This window comes from Alosa pseudoharengus, unplaced genomic scaffold, assembly GCF_046254945.1.
Source record: "Alosa pseudoharengus isolate Yale_2024_CS ecotype anadromous, Long Island Sound unplaced genomic scaffold, YU_APseudo_1.1 YU_APseudo_1.1_scf_14, whole genome shotgun sequence".
In the NCBI taxonomy this organism is placed as follows: Eukaryota; Metazoa; Chordata; class Actinopteri; order Clupeiformes; family Clupeidae; genus Alosa; species Alosa pseudoharengus.
The window spans coordinates 19,514,077-19,535,208 of NW_027468609.1; the positions used below are offsets into that span (position 1 = coordinate 19,514,077).

At 44.1% G+C, this 21,132-nt stretch overlaps 1 protein-coding gene across 1 annotated transcript in view; it reads right to left on the minus strand.

Moving 5' to 3' along the window:
• The window catches only part of enc1 (ectodermal-neural cortex 1), a 15,419-nt gene extending 5,581 nt beyond the window's left edge, over positions 1–9,838 (minus strand). The window contains exons 1-3 of the mRNA XM_076284064.1: positions 9,509–9,838; positions 7,717–8,016; positions 5,862–7,411 (exon numbers count right to left, since the gene is read on the minus strand). Of these exons, the coding sequence (XP_076140179.1) occupies positions 5,930–7,411; positions 7,717–8,010 (1,776 nt within the window). The 5' untranslated portion in view covers positions 8,011–8,016; positions 9,509–9,838 and the 3' untranslated portion in view covers positions 5,862–5,929. The remainder of the gene's footprint in view (positions 1–5,861; positions 7,412–7,716; positions 8,017–9,508) is intronic.
• Between the last annotated feature and the right edge of the window lie 11,294 nt (positions 9,839–21,132).

Sequence of the window (21,132 nt, forward strand, 5' to 3'; positions counted from 1 at the left end):
TTCTACTTCTCCTGTCTCCCATGTTTATCCTCACCCTCACATTATTTATCTCTCCCTTCCTCTCTCTCCTCTTTTCCTCCATGTCTCTCTCTGCCTTTCTCCCTCTCTTTATCTCTCCCTTTCTCCCTCACTCTCCATCTCCTCTCTCTCTTTCTCTCCATATCTCCTCTCCCTCCATCTCTCTTCTTCCATCTCTCTCCCTCTCTCTCTATCTCTCTCTGGTCAGGGCTGAGAGGACTCTAAAGGCCGTGTCCGCCCCAAGGCCACAGGAGGGCTGGACTCATAAGCCGCTGGACTGATAACAGGAGGAATGGAATGAGGGCGAGAGAACGAAAGATACAGAGAGGAAAGGGGGGGAAAGAAAACAAGACGGCAGAAAGGAGCGAGAGAGAAGAAAACAAAAAAACAGGAGATGAGAGGAGACAGAGGGAAAGAAACAAAGGATGTGTCCGCCCACCTCCCGCTTCCCCCCCGGAGTGCGCTGGCCTCGGACAGCAAGGTTCCACGCGGACTGGCTTTCACACAAAGCATAATCCTTCTAGAAAGCCTTTCACTCCCTCTCTCCATCTCTCTATCTCTCTTTCTGTGAATGGAGCCTTGCTAAGGCTAATGAGCACTTCCCCTCCCCACACACATTCCTGTACTCCCTCTCTTTTTCTCTCTCTTTTGCTTACGCTTGTCTTTTATTCTCCCCCTCTCCCCCTCTCTCTTTAGACATGAGAAGAGATCTTCATGCTTTCAGTCTGTGTGTGTGTGTGTGTGTGTGTGTGTTTGGGGGTGGGGGGGTGGGGCATGCGCATCTGTCTTGTCTTGTGATGAAATGGTGTGAATACCAGGAGGATATCTGCTGTCTTCCTCAGGCCACAAAACAAGGTGAAAGGGAGAAGAGTGTCTGTATCCAAGTGGTGTGCGTGTGAGAGAGTAAATAATGTGTTTGTATGTGTGTGTGTGTGTGTGTGTGTGTGTGTGTGTGTGTGTGTGTGTGTGTGTGTGTGTGTGTGTGTGTGTGTGTGTTCACATGTGTGTCTAAAAGACAAACACCATTAGACAAAGCAGGAGAGGACAGACAAGAAGAGTGTTTGGTGCGGAGTGATTTGTGGCGTGTGTGTGTGTGTGTGTGTGTGTGTGTGTGTGTGTGTGTGTGTGTGTGAAGGATGAACAGGCTAAACTGTTGTGAGAACACAAGTTCCCGAGGGAAGGAGAGAGGGGGAGGGGTGGAGGAGAAAGACAGTGGTGGAGAGAGGGAGGTGGAGAGGGAGGAAGAGAGGGAGAGGAGGAGAGAGGGAGAAGAGGAGAGAGGGAGGAAGAGAGGGAGAGGAGGAGAGAGGGAGAGGAGAGAGGGAGGAGGAGAGAGGGAGGTAGAGAGGGAGAGGAGGAGAGAGGGAGAGGAGGAGAGGGAGAGGAGGAGAGAGGGAGAGGAGAAGGAAAGACAGATAGTAGGAGAGGAGGAAATGGACTCAAGAGTTTGTTTTTGTCTTCCTCTGTCTTCCTGTCTTCTCTCATTCTCCTCTTCTCTCTCTCTTTCTCTCTTCTAATCCTCCTCTTTTCTCCCAGCAGAAGAGAGAGTGTGTGTGTGTGTGTGGGGGGGGGGGGGGGGGCACTAAGTCCACTTCAATGGTTGTTTGTTGTTTAAATGCATAGGGACAGAGAAACATGAGGCAGTGTGTGTGTGTGTGTGTGTGTGTGTGTGTGTGTGTGTGTGTGTGTGTGTAGATTTATTGCCCTCTACATGCGGGTGGGCTGCATTCCAGCCTCATCGTGCCAGTGGCGCCCAGGAGATGCTGACCAATCAGAGCACAGCGTGACCAGCTAGCTCACCGGGGGGCCAGGGGTGACTTGGGTCTTTATCTTTATTCTCTTTTTTTTCCCTTTACACACTCATGCTCTGTCAAATAAAGGCGTGTGTGTGGTATGTGTGTGTGTGTGTGTGTGTGTGTGTGTGTGTGTGTGTGTGTGTGTGTGTGTGTGTGTGTGTGTTTGTCTGTGTGCACGTGTGTTATATGTATGTATGTGTGTATATGCAACTCGCATTTCTTTTCTATTCTATCATTCCCTCGCCCACTTCTTGTTCTACCGTTCTTTTCTATCGTTCATTCACCTCATTCATTCTCTCTGTCTTTTTCAATGTGGTCAGATGTGCAGAGATTGAACAGCTGTGTGTTTCAACGCCTGCTACCTTCCATGTATTTACACCTCAATGTCATTCACACAAACACACAAACATGCACACACACACACACACACAAACACACAGTAAGAGCAAGAGGCAGAAACTGACTTGCTTCCTGTTGGTGCGGCACATCTCTAATTTCCCTCTCTCTCTCCCACCCTCACACAAATTTCCCCCTGAGGGGCAATAAATGCGCTCTATTCTTCCTTAATTACCCCCTGTGCAGCCATTCACCCCGCGCACGTTCATAACTCAGCTCTCCCCAAGACGCCTTATATGTCCTTTCTTCTAAGATATGCACACTTTTCTCAATAGCAAACACACACACACACACACACAGGAGGAGCAAGCCATAGAAAGAGGGAGAATTCTCTGTGAAAAACAATCATGATAACAAACACTTTACTTTCCCCCCAACCCTCTGTGCTGTAGACAGTATTATCCAGAGTAGACATAACACACACACACACACACACACACACACACACACACACACACACACACACACACACACACACACACACACACACACACACACACACACACACACACACATGTCTGGCTGGCACCACTGGTCAGATGACAGCTGGAGGGGATGGATGGGAGTGAGACTGTGTGGTGGCCTGTGAATGTGCAGTGTGCTGGCTGCATACACCCTGGCACACACACACACACACACACACACACATCCCAAATGGCTGGCTGAAGACTGTAGGAGGTGTGGCTTTAATGCCAGATTGTCAGCTGCTTAGGAACTGGAAGAGGCATGAGCAACATCTATACTTTCTACAGCGGCCGATGGTTAGATATCAGTGAACTGGAATGACCTTTAGATTTCTCAGCAGCGTTTGACATTCTTAATCATGAACTTATATTAGAAAAATTTAAATGTTATGGCTTCACTCAGTCGGCTTTGTTCTGGATCAATAGCTATTTAAGTAATATAAAGCAAATGGTGTACTTCAATGGAAGCTATTCTGACATCATAAATGTGAAACATGGTGTGCCTCAGGGTAGTTGCCTGGGGCCACTCCTCTATTCCATATTTACTAATGACTTTCCACTGGTATTAAACAAAGCTCATATCTCAATGTATGCCGATGACTGCACTATATATTTAGCCGCAGCAACAGTAGATGATTTAAATGCAAATTTAGCCAGTGAGATGACTAAGGTGGTAGACTGGATCAATAACAATAAACTGATTTTGAATGTGTCTAAAACAAACTGTATAGTAATTGGTACAAATCATTCTTTAAGTTCAAAACCAAAGCTTAGTCTCACAATAAATAAAACAGTCATAATGCAACTAGAAGAAGTAAAACTTTTCATCATTGACAATAAATTATCATGGGATAAACATATACAAAAGGTTGTGACTAAAATGGGAAAGATTAAAAGATGTGCTAAATATTTAACACACCAACTTGTTAAGCAAGTTATACAGGCTTTGGTGTTGTCAAATTTAGACTACTGTTCTATAGTTTGGTCCTCTACTCCATTGAGCAATATAAGTAAATTGCAATTGGTCCAGAATAAAGCAGCAAGATTAGCTCTTTCTTGTGGAAGAAGAACTAATGTTATTAAGATGCATGACTCTTTAGGTTGGTTAGATGTAAAAAGTAGATTTTTGTCTTTATTGATGGTTTTTATTAAAAATGTCATAATAACAAAATCACCTTTTATTATTTATAGAAATATGTCCTTCAGTTCAGTGGCACATAATTATTCAACAAGGCATGCAGTTGGAGGTTGTTTCACCTTACCAAGATCTAAGTCAATGATTCAACGTACAGTTATATATAGAGCAATGGAACTCACTCCCTTATCCTATTACTCAATTAAATATTCATAGCTTTAAAAAACAACTTAAAAGTCATTATCTAAATGTTACCTTTAATTGATGCTGCTGTTATGTCTGTTTGTGTTTGTTGTCCCTTTTTTTTTTGCTTTTTGTTTTGTATCTGTCTAGTGATGTTAACCATGTTTTATGTAAAATGTAATGTATAAGTAAGTATATACTCTTTTGATCCCGTGAGGGAAATTTGGTCTCTGCATTTATCCCAATCCATGAATTAGTGAAACACACACAGCACACAGTGTACACACAGTGAGGTGAAGCACACACTAATCCCGGCGCAGTGAGCTGCCTGCATCAACAGCAGCGCTCGGTGAGCAGTGAGGGGTTAGGTGCCTTGCTCAAGTGCACTTCAGCCGTGCCTACTGGTCGGGGTTCGAACCGGCAACCCTCCGGTTACAGTGCTAACCAGTAGGCCACGGCTGCCCAATGTATTGTCTGTGTGTTCTTTTATGTTATTGTATCCATGTAATGTGTGTCATGTCCATTGTCATCTGTGTATTTCAATATTATTTGTCACATTGATGATAGACCCCAGAAAGAATAGCTGCTGCTTTGCAAAAGCTAATGGGGATCTAAATAAAAACAAACAAACAAACCTCGCCATGGTCATTCTGTCCTGATAGATCAGGTTAGATAGGGTCAGATCAGAGCAGGTTATCTGGGTGATGAAACTGGTAAGATAACATACTACCACACAAATAAACAGGTGATTATATCTATATTTCACACACACACACACACACACACACAGAACGAAACAAACACAAAAAACATTCTATCCCTTCATACCGCTGCTTCACTCATATTTCTAACCACGTGCCTATCGAGACCTGCCAGAGGTGAACCAGGGCAGTGCTATCTGGAAAATAAATAAACAAATAAATAAATAAGAGCGTGATTTTCCGACTGAATAAACAAGCCCCCATCAGAAGCATGTGGTCAGTATCCGCGGCATGTGGCTGGTCATCTCTGAATCATAGCCCGATCTAATTACCCCATCAATACTCCGTTTGGATGTGATTAAATAAGGCTCTTTGTCCTCGGAAACAGAACGATAACAGGGAGGAAGGCCAAATGACCATCTGCTTGAGCGGGTCCACAAACATATTTCAAAGCAGCACTGTCCGCCTGCCCAAACAGGACAAAAACGACACACACACTACAGTACCTCCTCCTCACGCACACACACACACACACTTCCACCTCCTCTCCCACACACACACACTATCATTTCCTCCTCACTCACATAAACAACAGGTCAGGTCATTTCTGAAAACGGGCCAAATCAATAGTAGCCTATCAACATGCTGCTGCCTGATTGCAGCTTATTAGTGTTTGTGTGTGTGTGTGTGTGTGTGTGTGTGTGTGTGTGTGTGTGTGTGTGTGTGTGATAGAGAGAGAGAGAGAGCATGAGTATGTTCTGGCACAAAACACTCCTAAATCCAATTTCATGGAAATTAAGCCAAGCCAAAGTCTCATTAGGAGATATGAGTTAACAGGGTCACAACCCTATGCAGGTTGGACTCCAGGCATTAGCAACATCAAACTCTCCCTGTCTGTTGTATAAGGCCAGGCCAGTAAAAATGAAATCCATATCACATTTAATAAAACTGCCATTTTGGAAGGACTACAGATGGACAAAGCTTTCCAATCAGGGAACTCTCTGGAAACTCTGGAAACAAAGCAATAGTTTCCTTGTGGGAAACAGCAACTCATGCTAAACAAATGGTTAGTGTTTTTCAAACTGTGGTATTCTATCCTGCAAACGATGGAAACACGGCAAACGTCAGCTTGTGTGTAACTGCACTTCATTTAAACAGCAGCACGTACCTCATGGGAAGAAAGGTGTCGAGGTGGCAAGAAAGGCGCGTTTGTTTTCAATCCCAGCATGCCGTTTCTCAGGCCGGGAGGTGCTTCCAGGTGCTGACGAAGGCGGTGGGGATGAGGGAGTAGGGCACGGTGGTGATGGAGTTCCAGGCGTCCAGCGTAGGGTCGTAGCAATCCAGCGTCTTGCAGCGCTGCGCGCCAAAGTAGCCGCCCACCACGTAGAGCTTGTTGCCCGAGGCGACGGCCTGGCAGCTCATCCGCTTGGCCGTGACATCGCCCACTTTCGTCCACTGGTAGTTGTCACTGCTGAACTTGTACGCGGAGCAGGCCGAGAACTCCGTGTCGCCGCCCATCACGAAGATCTGGTTGCCCAGGACGGCGGCGGCCGTGTAGCGCCACGGCTGCGGGCACGAGGCCGGGACCGTCCAGCGGTTCTCCGCCGGGTCGTAGCACTGGACCTTGGGCAGCTTGTCGTGGGCCACGCTGGTGCCTCCGAAGGCGAAGAGCTTGAGCTTGACGCTGACCACGGCCGCGTTGCTGACCCCCTCGCGCAGCGGAGCCACCATGCTCCAGCGGTTGGCGGCCGGGTCAAACTGCTCCACTTGCTTGAGCGAGACGGACGGCGAGGCCGGGAGGCAGCCCGTGGCCGCCGTGTGGCCGCCCACCACGTACAGGCAGTGGCGCAGCTCGGCCGAGCCATGGCCGAAGCGCGCGATCAGCATGGGCGGCGCCTTGAACCACTCCTCGTGGAGCGTGTCGTACACCCACACGTCCTTGGACACGCCGTTCTCCGAGCCGCGGCCGCCCGTCACATACACCTTGCAGCCAATGGCGCACGCGCTGAACTCCTTGCGTGGGCTGGGGATGTCCGCCTTGGGGATGATCTCCTTGGCCTTCTGGTCCACCAGGTAGAGCTTGTCGCACATGAAGGTGGGCCCGCCCAGCAGGAAGAGCGTGTGGCTGGTCTTGCGTGGCCGCGCGCACGGGCTGTTGACCACGCCGTCGTTCTGCAGGATGCGCAGCTTGCAGCGGATGGCCTCGTCCACCAGCTCCTTGCTCTTGGCCTGCGCGTTGATCAACTCCTCGGTGGACACGTTCTCCATCAGGAAGATGGCCGGCAGCAGCGCCAGGCGGACCGTGCGTAGCAGCTCGGGCAGGTGGCAGTGGCGGCGCTCCAGGTCGTAGTTGACCCAGTTGAGGGCCGACTCGTAGACCAGCCGCTCGTCCTCCGTCTCCAGTTCCTCGTGGGCCAGCAACTGGACCAGCATGTCCTTGGGCAGCTGCAGGAAGTCCTCGCTCTTGCTGATGGCGGGGAAGTTGCTGAGACACATGGCCCAGGACAGCTGCGAGAGCTGCTGGCACTGGTGCGCGTCCGACAGCAGCAGCATGCCCAGGCAGTTGGTCGGGTGCAGGTTCTTCTCCAGGAACTCGGCGCAGGCGTCGCGGATGTCCTGGAACTCCAGCATGTCGCCCGCCTCCAGCAGCGACTCGGCGTTCTCCTCGTTGATGACCACGCGGGACGAGTAGGCGTAGTCCAGCAACAGCTCCAACACCTGATGAAGGCAAACGAAGACAAACACACACAAACACATGCACACACACACACACATGCATGCACCACACACACACAAAGCCACAGATGAAACAGGTAAGATAACAAGATCTGTGTACTGAATTTGTTTTTGTCCTTGCCATGCAATAACTGAAATGTATTAGGCAACCTAATCAAAATTGTGATGATGTGCAAAATATTGAAATATTGAAACAAAATGTATTTCAATTAGGCCTATAGGCACATGTAACTGCAAGAGTATTGCCGGTATTATTATACTCTAATGTGAGTGGTTAGTAGGCCTACCTCAGGGTGGATAGAGTCGCGGAAATCCACTTCGCTGGCTTGACTCTCCCGTAGCCCGCCGCTGAACATGGCCTCGAAATACCGGCTGCACGCAGCCAGCACAGCGCGGTGGCACGGGAACGAGCGGTTGCCCGCGTGGAGCATCACGTCCGTGAAGAGCCGCTGTTGCCTGAGCGCGTTCAGGTGCATGAGCACGCTGTCGGCGTAGGACGACTTGTGGAACAGGTAGATGTTCATGGACCCCGTGCTTGCCCGCGATTTGCGGTTCTCATGTACGCCAACAGACATTTTCATTGAATCCTGCGGGGAGAGAGAGAGAGAGAGGGAGGGGAACTTTGTAAAAAGTGATGCTCACAGAACAGTGGGCACAGCTGTGCCGATGTGCGCGCGTCAACTCGGTGGTTTCGGTCTGTGGTAAAGTTCAGACTTGTCTTTTCCTCAGCCCGAGTAAAGGAAGTCCGCTTATAGCGACTGCCTTTGAACTAGATATGATCCGAAACAGACGGAGATCAGCTGGAGCATCTGCTATCAGAAACGATCGGATGAAAGAGCGCCGGGGCGCTTTGCCTTCTCCAGTTCAACGGGCAGGCTCACTCACTCTGCCCCCAAGATGCCCTGATAACATCTGCATCGGTCATGCTCACAAACATCAATCCCACGGGTCTGAGAAAAGTGGGCACATCATACAGAATGATGTCATTCTGCACACACACACACACACACACACACACACGTCTCTCTGATGTCTTGGCGCCCGGAATGCACTGTTGTCTAATCATTACCAGGTGCGCAGTGGAGGAAAGTGAACTACAGGAAAGTAGGCTATAAGCGTTTCAGGGAGCGAGTGTGGGAAAAGAACTCTTTAAAGTCAACAGCATATAGGCCTATGCTCTGTGCATACAGTGATGGCTGAAAAATATCCAGTGTTAAAATGACTCCGGGGGCCGCGTGTCAACGCTACGTCTCAATGTCACCGGCTACCATCTGGTAGGCTGTATGGCCGTGCATTCAAATCCAATCAGCGCTAATTTCCATGTAAGCGATACAAGGCGCTCGGTCACCGCCGGCTGTCGCCGTCCCTCCCGGGACGCTTTAATTGTGTTTCGACAAATGCTTAGCCGGGCTAAAATGTACTCCAGTGCCGACCTAAACACATTATGGACACATCAGCAAGGTAGATTTATCGCGCCTCATCCTGACCCTTAATCTGTTTTAAATGGTCACAGCTGTGAAGGACACAATGTGTCGAATTTTTCATGTGGAGAAATATCCTATGAGCTATTGTTGAATAAAGTACGTAGAGCAATTGGCTTTCAAAGTCTATAACTAAGTATGTGATGGAGATTATAGACTTCCTATAGGTTGCGCACGGCAAAATACCCTTATATGTCTAGCCCATGATTTTAATATATTTAATGAGTTGTAAATGAATTATTTAGGCAACAATGAATTCTGTCCGCAGACCAAGACTGGTTGATGCGATATGCACCTGTAACGTTACCTTGCAATAGTCAATGGGTTGCACCTTTTTCAATTTCAAGTATTTCTTTATACCCACAAAATGCGTTTACACAATTATTGCACTTCTTTGACGGCTACGAGGACAGTTTGTAATGTATCATGTAATTAATCTAGACAGATAACATCTTACCAAAATGACAGCTGCACGAAAGGTAGTAGTCTAGCAGCTGGATTAGGAGGGTTTAAGCAAGCATTTCTCAGGCTATGTCAACAAGTCAACGGCGAGAACTGCCAAAGGAGAAATTAACCGAATAACATCACGGTTGTTTACCTCTTTGTGGGAAAGTAGGAGTTCAATCCTGTTCGCGTTAACCCTCTTACATGCCGCTCCGTGAAGAGCCACGGGGATCGCGGGGTTGTCCACTTATGGGTGACTTCGATGCCGTGAAGAAGGCGTGTTATTCCTGAGCCAGTTCAGCAGGGGCAATCCTTTAACGATCAAACAAGTCCAAGAAATGTTACTGTAATATCTAAATGCGTTCTCTGCAACGTTTTCAGCAGCCTTGTAAAAAATGATTTGGATTAGATGACCACGATCGTGTCAGTCGGCTGTAGGAGCGTCGTGTGCGAGACATCTGACGGCGCAGCTGGTGCGTTTGTGTTCGTCTGTCTCTGAATGAGCGCTTTTGGAGAAGGAGGAGGAACGCAGCGTGTTTGTGAGGAAAGAGGGGAGGAGTATGCAAAGCAGCCAGGAGGTCAGGTTACTAGGAGAAAATAAGCTGCTTATTACAGCGGAGAAATTAGCCTACATTGAGAGAAAGTGGAGTGCATTTTTAAGGTAGTCTACAAATACATTTTATATTCTCATTCTTTGAAATGAGTCATTAATCACACAATGAATGCACTGAGAATATCGCGAATATGTCCAGAGTAGGCTAACTGCCCTGTTCTCAGATAGTGTTTTAAAGACCCAATCTCTAATACTATATAAATGATGATGATGATGATGATGATGGAATGTGACATCATGTCTATTTTGCCAGCATTCATAATTTATGCAGGCAGTTAATGGTCAATCTTTGTATCTGTATAAGGGTTACCCACAAGTAAAATGTGTGTGTGTGTGTGTGTGTGTGTGTGTGTGTGTGTGTGTGTGTGTGTGTGTGTGTGTGTGTGTTTGTGTGTTTGTGTGTGTGTGTGTTTGTGTGCGTGTGTGCGTGCGTGTGTGTCCACCACAAGGAAGCTTTGTGGTTACTCCTTATGGGGAAAAACCATGTTTCCCCATCACAAAGACTCATTTACAATGCAAATTCAACACACCTTTCCTACTTGAAAGGTGGATGTGTGAGCTGATCCAAGAACAGCAAGCAGCCAGCAACAGATAGCGTGGCCTACAATGGGTTAACCATAAATCAAGCATGGGATAAAATGCATGGCACAATAGCGCCCTCTGCCAGTAGTGAATCTTGCTCTGTGTTTCAAAAGGAGAAGAGGTCTGCAGGTGTTTTGTAAGTAATAGTCAGCTGGTCAGTTCCAAGGAAGGACATACCTAAAAACTGAATGTAGTGAATCTGTGTTGTCAGTGTGTGCTTGTGTGTCTTTCGAACAGATATAGAAGGGGATGCAGGAGCGGGGTGTTCTCAAGGACTGGCCTCAGTAGGCAGAAGTGAAGGAATAAGTGAGTTGAATGATAAGAAAACTGATAGTTTTTTGGACCTGCCACCTCCAGTATCAGCCCTTCCCTTGGTTTTTGTCTGCTTATTTGCACAATGACGGTTAAAAATATTGGTGTTTTTATGGGCAGCTCAGTGAATTTTAATAAACAAGTGAGCAATGTTGGATCTTAGAGATATTGCAAAAGTAAAGCTGCTTTTGGTTATGGTTATGGATACACTTTTGTATAAGTATAAGTATATATACTCTTTTGATCCTGTGAGGGAAATTCAGTCTCTGCGTTTATCCCAATCCGTGAATTAGTGAAACACACTCAGCACACAGTGAACACACAGTGAGGTGAAGCACACACTAATCTCGGCACAGTGAGCTGCCTGCAACAACAGCAGCGCTGGGGGAGCAGTGAGGGGTTAGGTGCCTTGCTCAAGGGCATTTCAGCCGTGCCTACTGGTCGGGGTTCGAACTGGCAACCCTCCGGTTAGCGCTAGTCCGAAGCGCTAACCAGTAGGCCACGGCTGCCCTAATTTTTTTTATAGTATTAAGTATATATATATATTTATTTTAAGTATATATTTGTTTTGTTTTTTTAAGTATATATTTTTAAGTATATTTGTCCTAAGCGACATACAAATACAAAATAATACTTACATGACAGGGAACAAATTAAAATGTTGGTTTTCAGAGAGAAGCAGGTTAGCCTACTTTATTGAGGTGACTGCCCCCTAGTGGATCAAACACACAGTTCAGTGCTCTTGCAGGTTTTAATTACACTGATGATGTTGACATCTCAGTGTAATAATTTCTTCCTTTCACTTTTTGAAAATGCCACTCCTTTTTTAACCAGCTGTTGGTGAGCCAAATGAGCACATCCAAAAGTGCTGCTAAATACCTGCAATAAGCCCTTATAAATCCCTAAGCTAAATGTGCTTTAAATATCTCCTATATGTCACATTTTAGTCTTTTTTTATTATGACCGCCGCTAGCGAAGCGGTCATATAGGGATTGTCAAAGTTTTTTTTTTTTTTTCCCCCGTCATCTACTTCCTAAATTTTTGGTCAACGATACCCGGGACACCGAACCACCGGGGCACATGAAATTTGGTCGGTATGTAGCCCCACTAGACTTTTACGGAAAAATTTCGTTTCGTCCCCGGGGGCCACTCCACCCCCGTGCTGGGCCCCCCGAACTGCAAAAAAAGCAGTTTTTCCTAAATAACTACCTGAACCGTGGCACTGAGGATGAAGAATCTTTTATGGTATGTTGGTCTCAAGGGCCCACATCAACCTGACCCATAATCACTCATTTGTGATTTGCACCCCCCCGGTAAAAAATGAAAATGCAATATTATTCTGCTTTAATCGCCCCTATCTTCAGTTAAGATGTTCAGAACTGCACCAAATGTTATGTGTATGATTGACCTGGCATTCTCTGGGGGTATGCCAAGTTTCGTAGAATTTCATCCATGGGGGGGTCTAAAAAAAATTAGGTTATGTGTACATTTAGTGACTGTACACTCATTGGCCTGTAGATGGCGGTGCACACATATACACATGCACACACACACAGGCACCCACATACTATCGGTATTAGAACGGCCGATACATAATTACAAATTCAGTAGGATTAAAAGAAAGCCATAATAAATATTCATCACCATCATCATGGCTGCATTTCCAGTATTGGCGATAAGTAGTCGTTTGTCCACTAGATGGCGCAACGTTGCAGTGAGACGTATTTTTGTTGGAAGTTAAAAGTGGGTTGAAAAAAAAAATGGATGCTTCCTACAAGGACTGTACTTTACCGCAGAGAACGTCTAATAAGGATAGGACGATGTTCACATGAAATCCCATTTCTTCTTGAAGCCGACATAAATCTGAGGATGTTTATCGGACATGCTTGGTTTTTACTGCAGGTACGTTAATCTTATAATATCAATAAGGACCTAGGTAATGTTACCATTAGTGTTGGTTGAGTGATGGAGGCCAATTTGATTGATTGCATTTGTAGAAAACTAGAAATGCGGATATACCAAGCAAATTGATAGCAGCACTGTAATTGTATCTTTCGACTGTCATTTGTTGCACGTGCTACAAAAATCATTCTGTGCAATGGAAGATTTACCAACGTTGCTGATACAGTTTTGCCTATACATGCGTGAGACTAAGACGCCTGTTTATTTCGTTTTAAGTGCGTGCAGGGTGTGTGAGAGGGGAATCGATGTGCTTTGATTCCAGCTTGGTAGTTGTAGTCTGTGAAATTAAAAAGCACGTGTTTGTGAAGTATCCAAACAATGACACTTTCATTTCATTATGGTTGCTTTAGCAACACACCTTAAGCTACTGTGTAGTGGGTCCCATTTAGAAGTGGCTACTTTCCTTAACTTTTCGCCACAATATGGCAGTTTAAGTCCGCTTGATACTGTAAGGCGTAAGGCGTAATCTTTCCAAAGGAGATTTTATTTGTGTCGCCAGCATAGCCTATTGACAATTTATGTTGTAAATAGGCCTACCTTATAAGCCTACCTGTAGCTTAGGGAAGCTAACAGCTTTCTATTAGGATCTAGTTTGTTAGTTACAGTTTTGTCATAACTCCCTGATGCATTTTTGCATTTAGAATAGCCAGAGCGTGGATATCTCAATCGGAAAATTAAACAATATCGGGTGCCATGGACTAGGCTGGGGTGAACCCAGCCTGATCTGCCCGCTATTTATTTTTTTATTTCTTAAAAGATTGAGCTTGGTCTGGTGAAAGCCAGACTAGCCATGGACCTCAGTTACACAATGCAAGGGAACATGAATCAGCCTATATTTGCACGAACAATAACGGACAACAGTTCTTCAACTTTGGCCCGTTAAAATGTGTATGAACAGTCTAGCGACGCATTTCATCAAGGCCCATTTGGACATGTCAGTTATTTGCACCACTGGTTACATGTAAAACAGCATTTCGTTTCAGACTACTGTTACTTAATTTGTGCATTAACAATAACGTTTCAGACTACTGTTACTTAATTTGTGCATTGACAATTAAGTATTACATGAACTAAAGATGACTAAAATCTTATGTAGAAGCAGGCGCGCGGGAACCTATTTTTGACCAGGGGTGCTGAATAACAAAAATAATGGATGTCCGACGATTTTAGTAGCCTATATTCAAACCTATCCATAACCCTTTTTTGCTATTTGACTCATCATTTCACATACAAAAATATAAATAATGTCAGACAGCGAATTAGTAATTATTTAAAAAAATATATAGGCCTAATAATTTTTAAAAAATCTATCTTCTGCCAGCAGGGGGTGCTGCAGCACCCTCAGCACCCCCCTTCCCGCGCCCTTGTGTAGAAGAAGAAACATTCACAAAAAATCCATCCATCCAAAAATGACCTTTGTTTTTTAAAGCTGTTTAAAACGGCATGGAACTGACAGAGATGTTTTTGTTCATAAACAAACAAACAAACAAACAAACAAACAAATAAATACATAAATAGCATTATGCTGATACCTTTTGCTTTTCCCAAATACAATGTAGCCTACAGGTGTAAATGACCTTTCATCAATCAGTTGCAATGGATGAACTGTGATGAACTGCCCTACTTGTGATTGTTTAGAGATTTTAAAGGTTTTATAACAATGCTACATCTTCTTTGGCTATTCCACAATCTATTCAACTTTTCAGCACCAGTAGGCTACTTTCTGTGCAGCACACACTCAGGCATGCCAAACAAGCATACACAAAAGTTTCAAGAGTGGGAGATGGAGTAAAATATGGAGACAAATTGAAGTGTGATTTATTTTCGCGGAACGGCTGTACAGGACTGAGCGGCGGTCATATTTTGTACCGCTATGCGGTACATCTAGTTAAACCAGAAATACATTTCATTGAGATTGAACATTCATTTCACAAGTGTGCCTTGGCCAAGACACTCAGCAATGCAGGCAAAACAGCTAGGTATGGAGTGAGGATTGTCTCAAAATGATTTAAATATATATAAAAGGATATATAAACATATACATTTATAAATATCCAAATACAAAATACAAATATAAAAATGTGACATACAAATAAATAAACAAATTTATATAAATAAACATGTCTGTAAATATATTTTCGAGATTTGAAAATAAATATGCTTGACTTTGTATGTGGAATCTGCATTTGTGAATCTCCTTTTTGCTTTTATATCGATGACGTAATTTTGAGACATTCCTACTGCACACCAAGATCCACAATAGTTAGGGAAAGTTAGGCTTTTTTTTTCGCCAATCTGCTAAAAAATGTCTTACCAATAGCTTTTTTTACTATGTGTTCCTATAGGTGTCTAGTAACACCTCCCAATTTATCCACGGCCAAATCCTCGGGGAAACACCTGGAGAGCCCATCTAGTTTCGGGTGCCCAGGGACTGGGCGAAAATTATGAAAACATTTTTTTTTTACCAATATTAGCTTTTGAGATGTCTAACTAGGGGTTTGTAGGGGTGCTGAATCTATCCCAGCCATTAGTTTTGAGTAAAAATGAATCCAAGTCCATAAAAATCCATAACAAGTGGTTTTATTGAACAATTACAAAACAAAACTTTCTTAATCGGTTTAAAATTTAAAAACCTCATCCAACTCCCCTGCCCTCCCTCACTCCTGTTATAATCTGGCTGGTTGATGTTCTGGTAAGAGTTACCATGACAGTTCCAACTAGCAGAAATACACGTGACTCTTTGCTTTTAACAGCAGCACCTGAGAGTGTCAGTCCCCTGCACAGTTGCAGCTGACAAACTTCAGAAGGTAGTCCGGGATCTGTTGTAGGGACTGGTGCATAACCATGTTTTCCTTGTTTCTATCCATACTCAAGGGCATCCAGTGGAGATATACCCGCAGAGAGTGCTGTGCTGCAGCTCCTGTAATTGGAGGCAGTGTCTCAGGCTTGACACTAGTTATAGAATTTCGCAAAACTGAGTACACCCCTCACATTTTTGTATAATATTTTATTATATCTTTTCATTGGACAACACTGAAGAGATGACGCTTTGCTACAATGTAAAGTAGTCAGTGTACAGCTTGTATAACAGTGTAAATTTACTGTTCCCTCAAAATAACACAACAAGCAGCCATTAATGTCTAAACCGCTTGTGAGTACACCCCTGAAGTGAAAGTGAAAATGTGCAAATTGGGCCCAATTTTCCCTCCCCGGTGTCATGTGACTCGTTAGTATTACAAGGTCTCAGGTGTGAATGGGGAGCAGGTGTGTTAAATGTTGTGTTATCGCTCTCACACTCTCATACTGGTCACTGGAAATTCAACATGGCACCTCATGGCAAAGAACTCTCTGAGGTTCTGAAAAAAATAATTGTTGCTCCACATAAAGATGGCTAGGATATAAGACAGGGGTGGGCAACTAATTTCCCCAAGGGGCCACATGACAAACTGGGACTGTTGAGGAGGGCCGGACTCAAAATACCGAACTCAAGTCTGAACTCAATTCTGTTCAATTCTATTCTGTTCTTGTATAACATTAAGTAAATCATATGGTTTTGTTTACTAGTCGTAAGAACAGATGAAAATGTGAGGGAGACAAAGGAAAAACAGCAATATTTAATCTATGTCCAGTATTTAATCCTCATTCTCGAAAATGATTTTTTGACATTGATATTTTTTTCAGTTTTCAAAGACTGATATAAAAAAGTACTACAATATCTATATAATTAGGCTAGGTCATGAAAATGTGAAGGAGTCAGTACAACCGATAGGCCTGTGCCACCATTTCATCAACACTCAGCAATATTTCATCATTAAATCATTACCATCATTAAATTAACTCTAATTAGACTACGAAAATGTGGAGCAGACAATAGTAGGCTGTCATTAGTTAATCAACATGCACAAAGAAAACTATTTAAAAAATGTAGGCTATGTTTTTGCTTTAACTTTATGCACATAACTGTGATTGGTGAACTCGCTCTGTGTGTTGAGCCGGCTGCTTCAAGCAACCTGTGGGTAGTAGCATCATACTAGTTCGCTAACATAAGCTTTGCAAATAAACTCAGACATATTTTGGTTACAATTACGGGGTTATCCGATTGTAAACTGTCTATCTGCCAGTAACGTTTTGAAATGAACACTTCGTATCGCCAACGAGCAGCAGTAGGAGTTCGTTCTAACAACCTTTGCGGTGGTGAGCGACGCAGACATAAGAGACACAAAACTTTGAAAGGTTTACGCCGACGTAAAGGCAACTGCATTGTGTCGACGCAGAAGCATAAATTCTATTCACCAGCACATCAGTGAGGGTGTTTACGTCGTATGCATCCACGCACAAATGTATGGGCGTACAAATAGCAGTCGCTTTCAAAATAAAAACAACGATATTGATTTGCATGCATTATCTCTATGCTAGGCTCTTGACTATTGTTCTTTCACGGACCTTACGCGGACCGGTCAGGGAAAGCCCACGGGCTGGATGTGGCCCGCGGGCCGTATGTTGCCCATGTATGATATAAGAAGATTGCCAACACCCTGAAGCTGAGCTGCAGCACGGTGGCCAAGACCATACAGCGGTGTAACAGGACAGGTTCCACTCAGAACAGGCCTCGCCAAGGCCGACCAAAGAAGTGCACATGCTCAGTGTCATATCCAGATGTTGTCTTTGGAAAATAGATGTATGAGTACTGCCAGCATTGCTGCAGAGGTTGAAGGGGTGGGGGTCAGCCTGTCAGTGCTCAGATCATACACCGCACACTGCATCAAATTGGCAAACAGTTTGCTGAAGACAAGCAGACTAAGGACATGGATAACTGGAACCATGTGGTCTGATGAGACCAAGATAAACTTATTTGTTTCAGATGGTTTCAAGTGTGTGTGGCGGGAACCAGGTGAGGAGTACAAAGACAAATATGTCTTGCCTACAGTCAAGCCAACATGTACTGTGACATACACATATCACATAGTGAAGCAGAACATTCGGAAACTGGGCCACAGGGCAGTATTCCAAAATAATAACGACCCCAAACACACTTCCAAGACTACCACTGCCTTGCTAAAGAAGCTGAGGGTAAAGGTGATGGACTGGCCAAGCATGTCTTCAGACCTAAACCCTATTGAGCATCTGTGGGGCATCCTTAAATGGAAGGTAGAGGAGCGCAAGGTCTCTAACATCCAACCTGTGAAGCTCTGGTGAATTCCATGGCCAAGAGGGTTAAGGCACTGCTGGAAAATAATGGTGGCCACACAAAATATTAACACTTTGGGCACAATTTGGACATTTTCACTTAGGGATGTACTCACTTTTGTTGCCAGCGGTTTAGCCATAAATGGCTGTGTGTTGAGTTATTTTGAGGGGACAGCAAATGTACACTGTTAAACAAGCTGTACACTCACTACTTTACAATGTAGCAAAGTGTATTTTTCAGTGTTGTCCCATGAAAAGATATAATAAAATATTTACAAAAATATTAACTCAGTTTGTTAACTCCGCATTGGGCTCTCTCTCTCTCACACACACACTCACACACACTTTGCGTGTACTGTAACACACTGGTACTATAATCACAGATAGTTTTGTCTCAACATGGTGTGTGTGAGAAAGGACATTTTGTATTATGTGTCTGTATGTGTGCGTGTATGTGTGTGTGTGTGTGTGAGAGTGAGAGAGAGAGAGAGACAGTGTCAGTGAAGGTGTGAACTTTATTTAGTGTGTACATATGTGTTTGTGTGTGTGTGGGTGTGTGGTTGTGAATGTGTTTGTGAGAGTCAATGTGCATAGGTGTGTGTGTGTGTGTGTGGTTGTGAATGTGTTTGTAGATGTGTGTGTGTGGTTGTGAATGTGTTTGTGAGAGAGTCAATGTGCATAAATGTGTCTGTGTGAGAGAGAGAGAAAAAAGAGTGTCCAACGTGGAGGGTAGACAGTGAGCAACATGTAAAACAAAATGTAAAACTCATGAGGACAACATAACTTCTAAGCCTTAGAAACTACCTCCGACTACAGGAGCTGCAGAACAGCACTCTCTGCGGGCATATCTCCAGACCAGAGATTGGCTACTGCTACAAAATCCATCACTAGATGTCCTTGAGTGTGGATAGAAACAAGGAGAACATGATTATGCACCAGTCACACCAGATCCCATTGTACCAGACTACCTTCTGAAGTTTGTCAACTGCAACTGTGCAGGCGTCTGTGACACTCTCAGGGGCCTGTACTACGAAGCGGGGTTACTGGCTTATCTGGGTAACTTCGAGAGTAACTTGATCACGTGTGGCGTAACTTCCCAATTAACCCGTACTACGAAAGGTGGATAGGTTTTAAACGAGGTATGCTGCCATGGCAATTTACGCTGCATCTCAAACCTGGGGCCTGTACTACGAAGGGAGCTTAACCTACCCAGATGTAACCCAGGGTTACTTTGTTAAACCGCGGTTGACAAAACCTGGTTATCTTTAGTGGTGTTAATCGGTACTACGACGCTGATTATGAAGTTGATTTGTTGAGCCGGGGGATATTCCATCAACCTCGCTAATGAAGGCGGCACTTAACAGAAATAGCCTGGCTTGAATTAGCGTAGACTTCCACTTGGGGCTGAAGCCGTTCCATTAACTCAAGTTAGCGGCATCTTGGTCTCGTTTATTCAAGCGAGGTTGAAGTCAGCTTCATCTCTGCTCGTGCACGAGGTAGAACAGTAGACCAAAACAGTAGATTGACGAAAAGAGGATATATGTCGTAAAATTAAGACAATACTAGACGATTTCTGTTCGATTTGGCAAGCGCCATCTACAGGATTTCCATCGAAAGTCATCAAATTTAACATCGAGAGAAAAAAATAGATTGCCTACAGAAATGGGAGAATAATGAAAGCATACATTTAAAACAACAATGCTAATGGTTTTGAAATCAATTGCAAGTTTGATTGGCTTCACTCTTGAACACATAGGTCTACAGTCTATGCTTGAACAAAACGAGTGCATGAATAAATAGTATAAACTCAAAAACAACTTATGGATATGCATATAGATATTCAAAACTATCTATAGCCTAGCTTACGTTCTTAGATTAAAAGAGTTCATTCACTCCAAATTATTGTCTAGGTGTAGGTGGTCATAAAATAAATTAGTATCAACATAATAGGCTATTGTCTCCCATAAGTCCCAAAGTGTTTTGAAATAAAACTATCTGAAATGCAATGGCTTTCAATTCAATGTATGCCTAGTATTTAATCTGTGTAGCACACAGTTGATTTGACATTCATGAACAATCGTCGACACATGAAGCAGTCTTAATTATTAGCTGCCTAGGCTACAGAATAATTATCCTTTGGCTTGCATCAGATATATAGCCCACTGGCAAAGCTGAACAGCATACCAAATGTGCATGAGCCTTTATCAGCAGTAGACATAGGCCCTATGTCTTTCATCAAAGATTATAACTAAAAATGCCATTATCAAGGTGATAAACAATGTAGCCTTAATACTTCGTATGGGAAGCGAACCTGCGAACACGCAAAACTGTAATTCTTTTCCTATGCCGTCTCACAGCACGTTACACCACCACCGAACGTAAGTGACGCAGAGTAGCACGATTCCTAGAACCACACGCATGTGAAGTTAAAACATTTTGAATCGTATCATCTAAATACATTCCTTGGAGCTAGTGAATGTGTAAATCCATGCTTGGTGCACTGTCGGAAAAAACATTTATATAGGCCTACTTCTATTTTTGAAGTTGTAGGCTACAGGTGACGAGAGCACAGGTTGACGGAACCATCTTTTTGGACTCGTTTTCCGACTGATTGGTTTTTTTTGCAACACAGCTTAATTTAGCTTGAAAGTTAACCTGCTACGGAGCAGGTTAGTTCTGTGGCATACATTCCCATGGTTACCAAACTGGGATTCACGTTAACCTCATTAATGGAACGGAATTCTCACTAAAATTAGCGAGACTTATCGAAATAAGCCAGGTTTGGCCTTTAGCGAGGTTGATGGAATATCCCCCCGGTGTTAACCTCATTGGAGTTTGTGCGCGTTCACATAAAAGACGGGTTGCAGCGCAAATCACCACTTTCAGTGATGACGCGTTCACCTTATTTTACGGATGAGGAATGCACAATTATTATGACAAGTTATGAGGAATTAAAACCCACTCTACGACAAAAATCAAATACGTCGACAAGGCAAGGCTGTTGCCAACGTATTGCAGTTCGGGTAGCCTAAATGCCTAAAAGTAAAGTTTTATGTCCACATGTTCTTCAAATACGGAAGATTAATAGCTTGCGGAATGTATTTAATGAGTTTAAATAATTA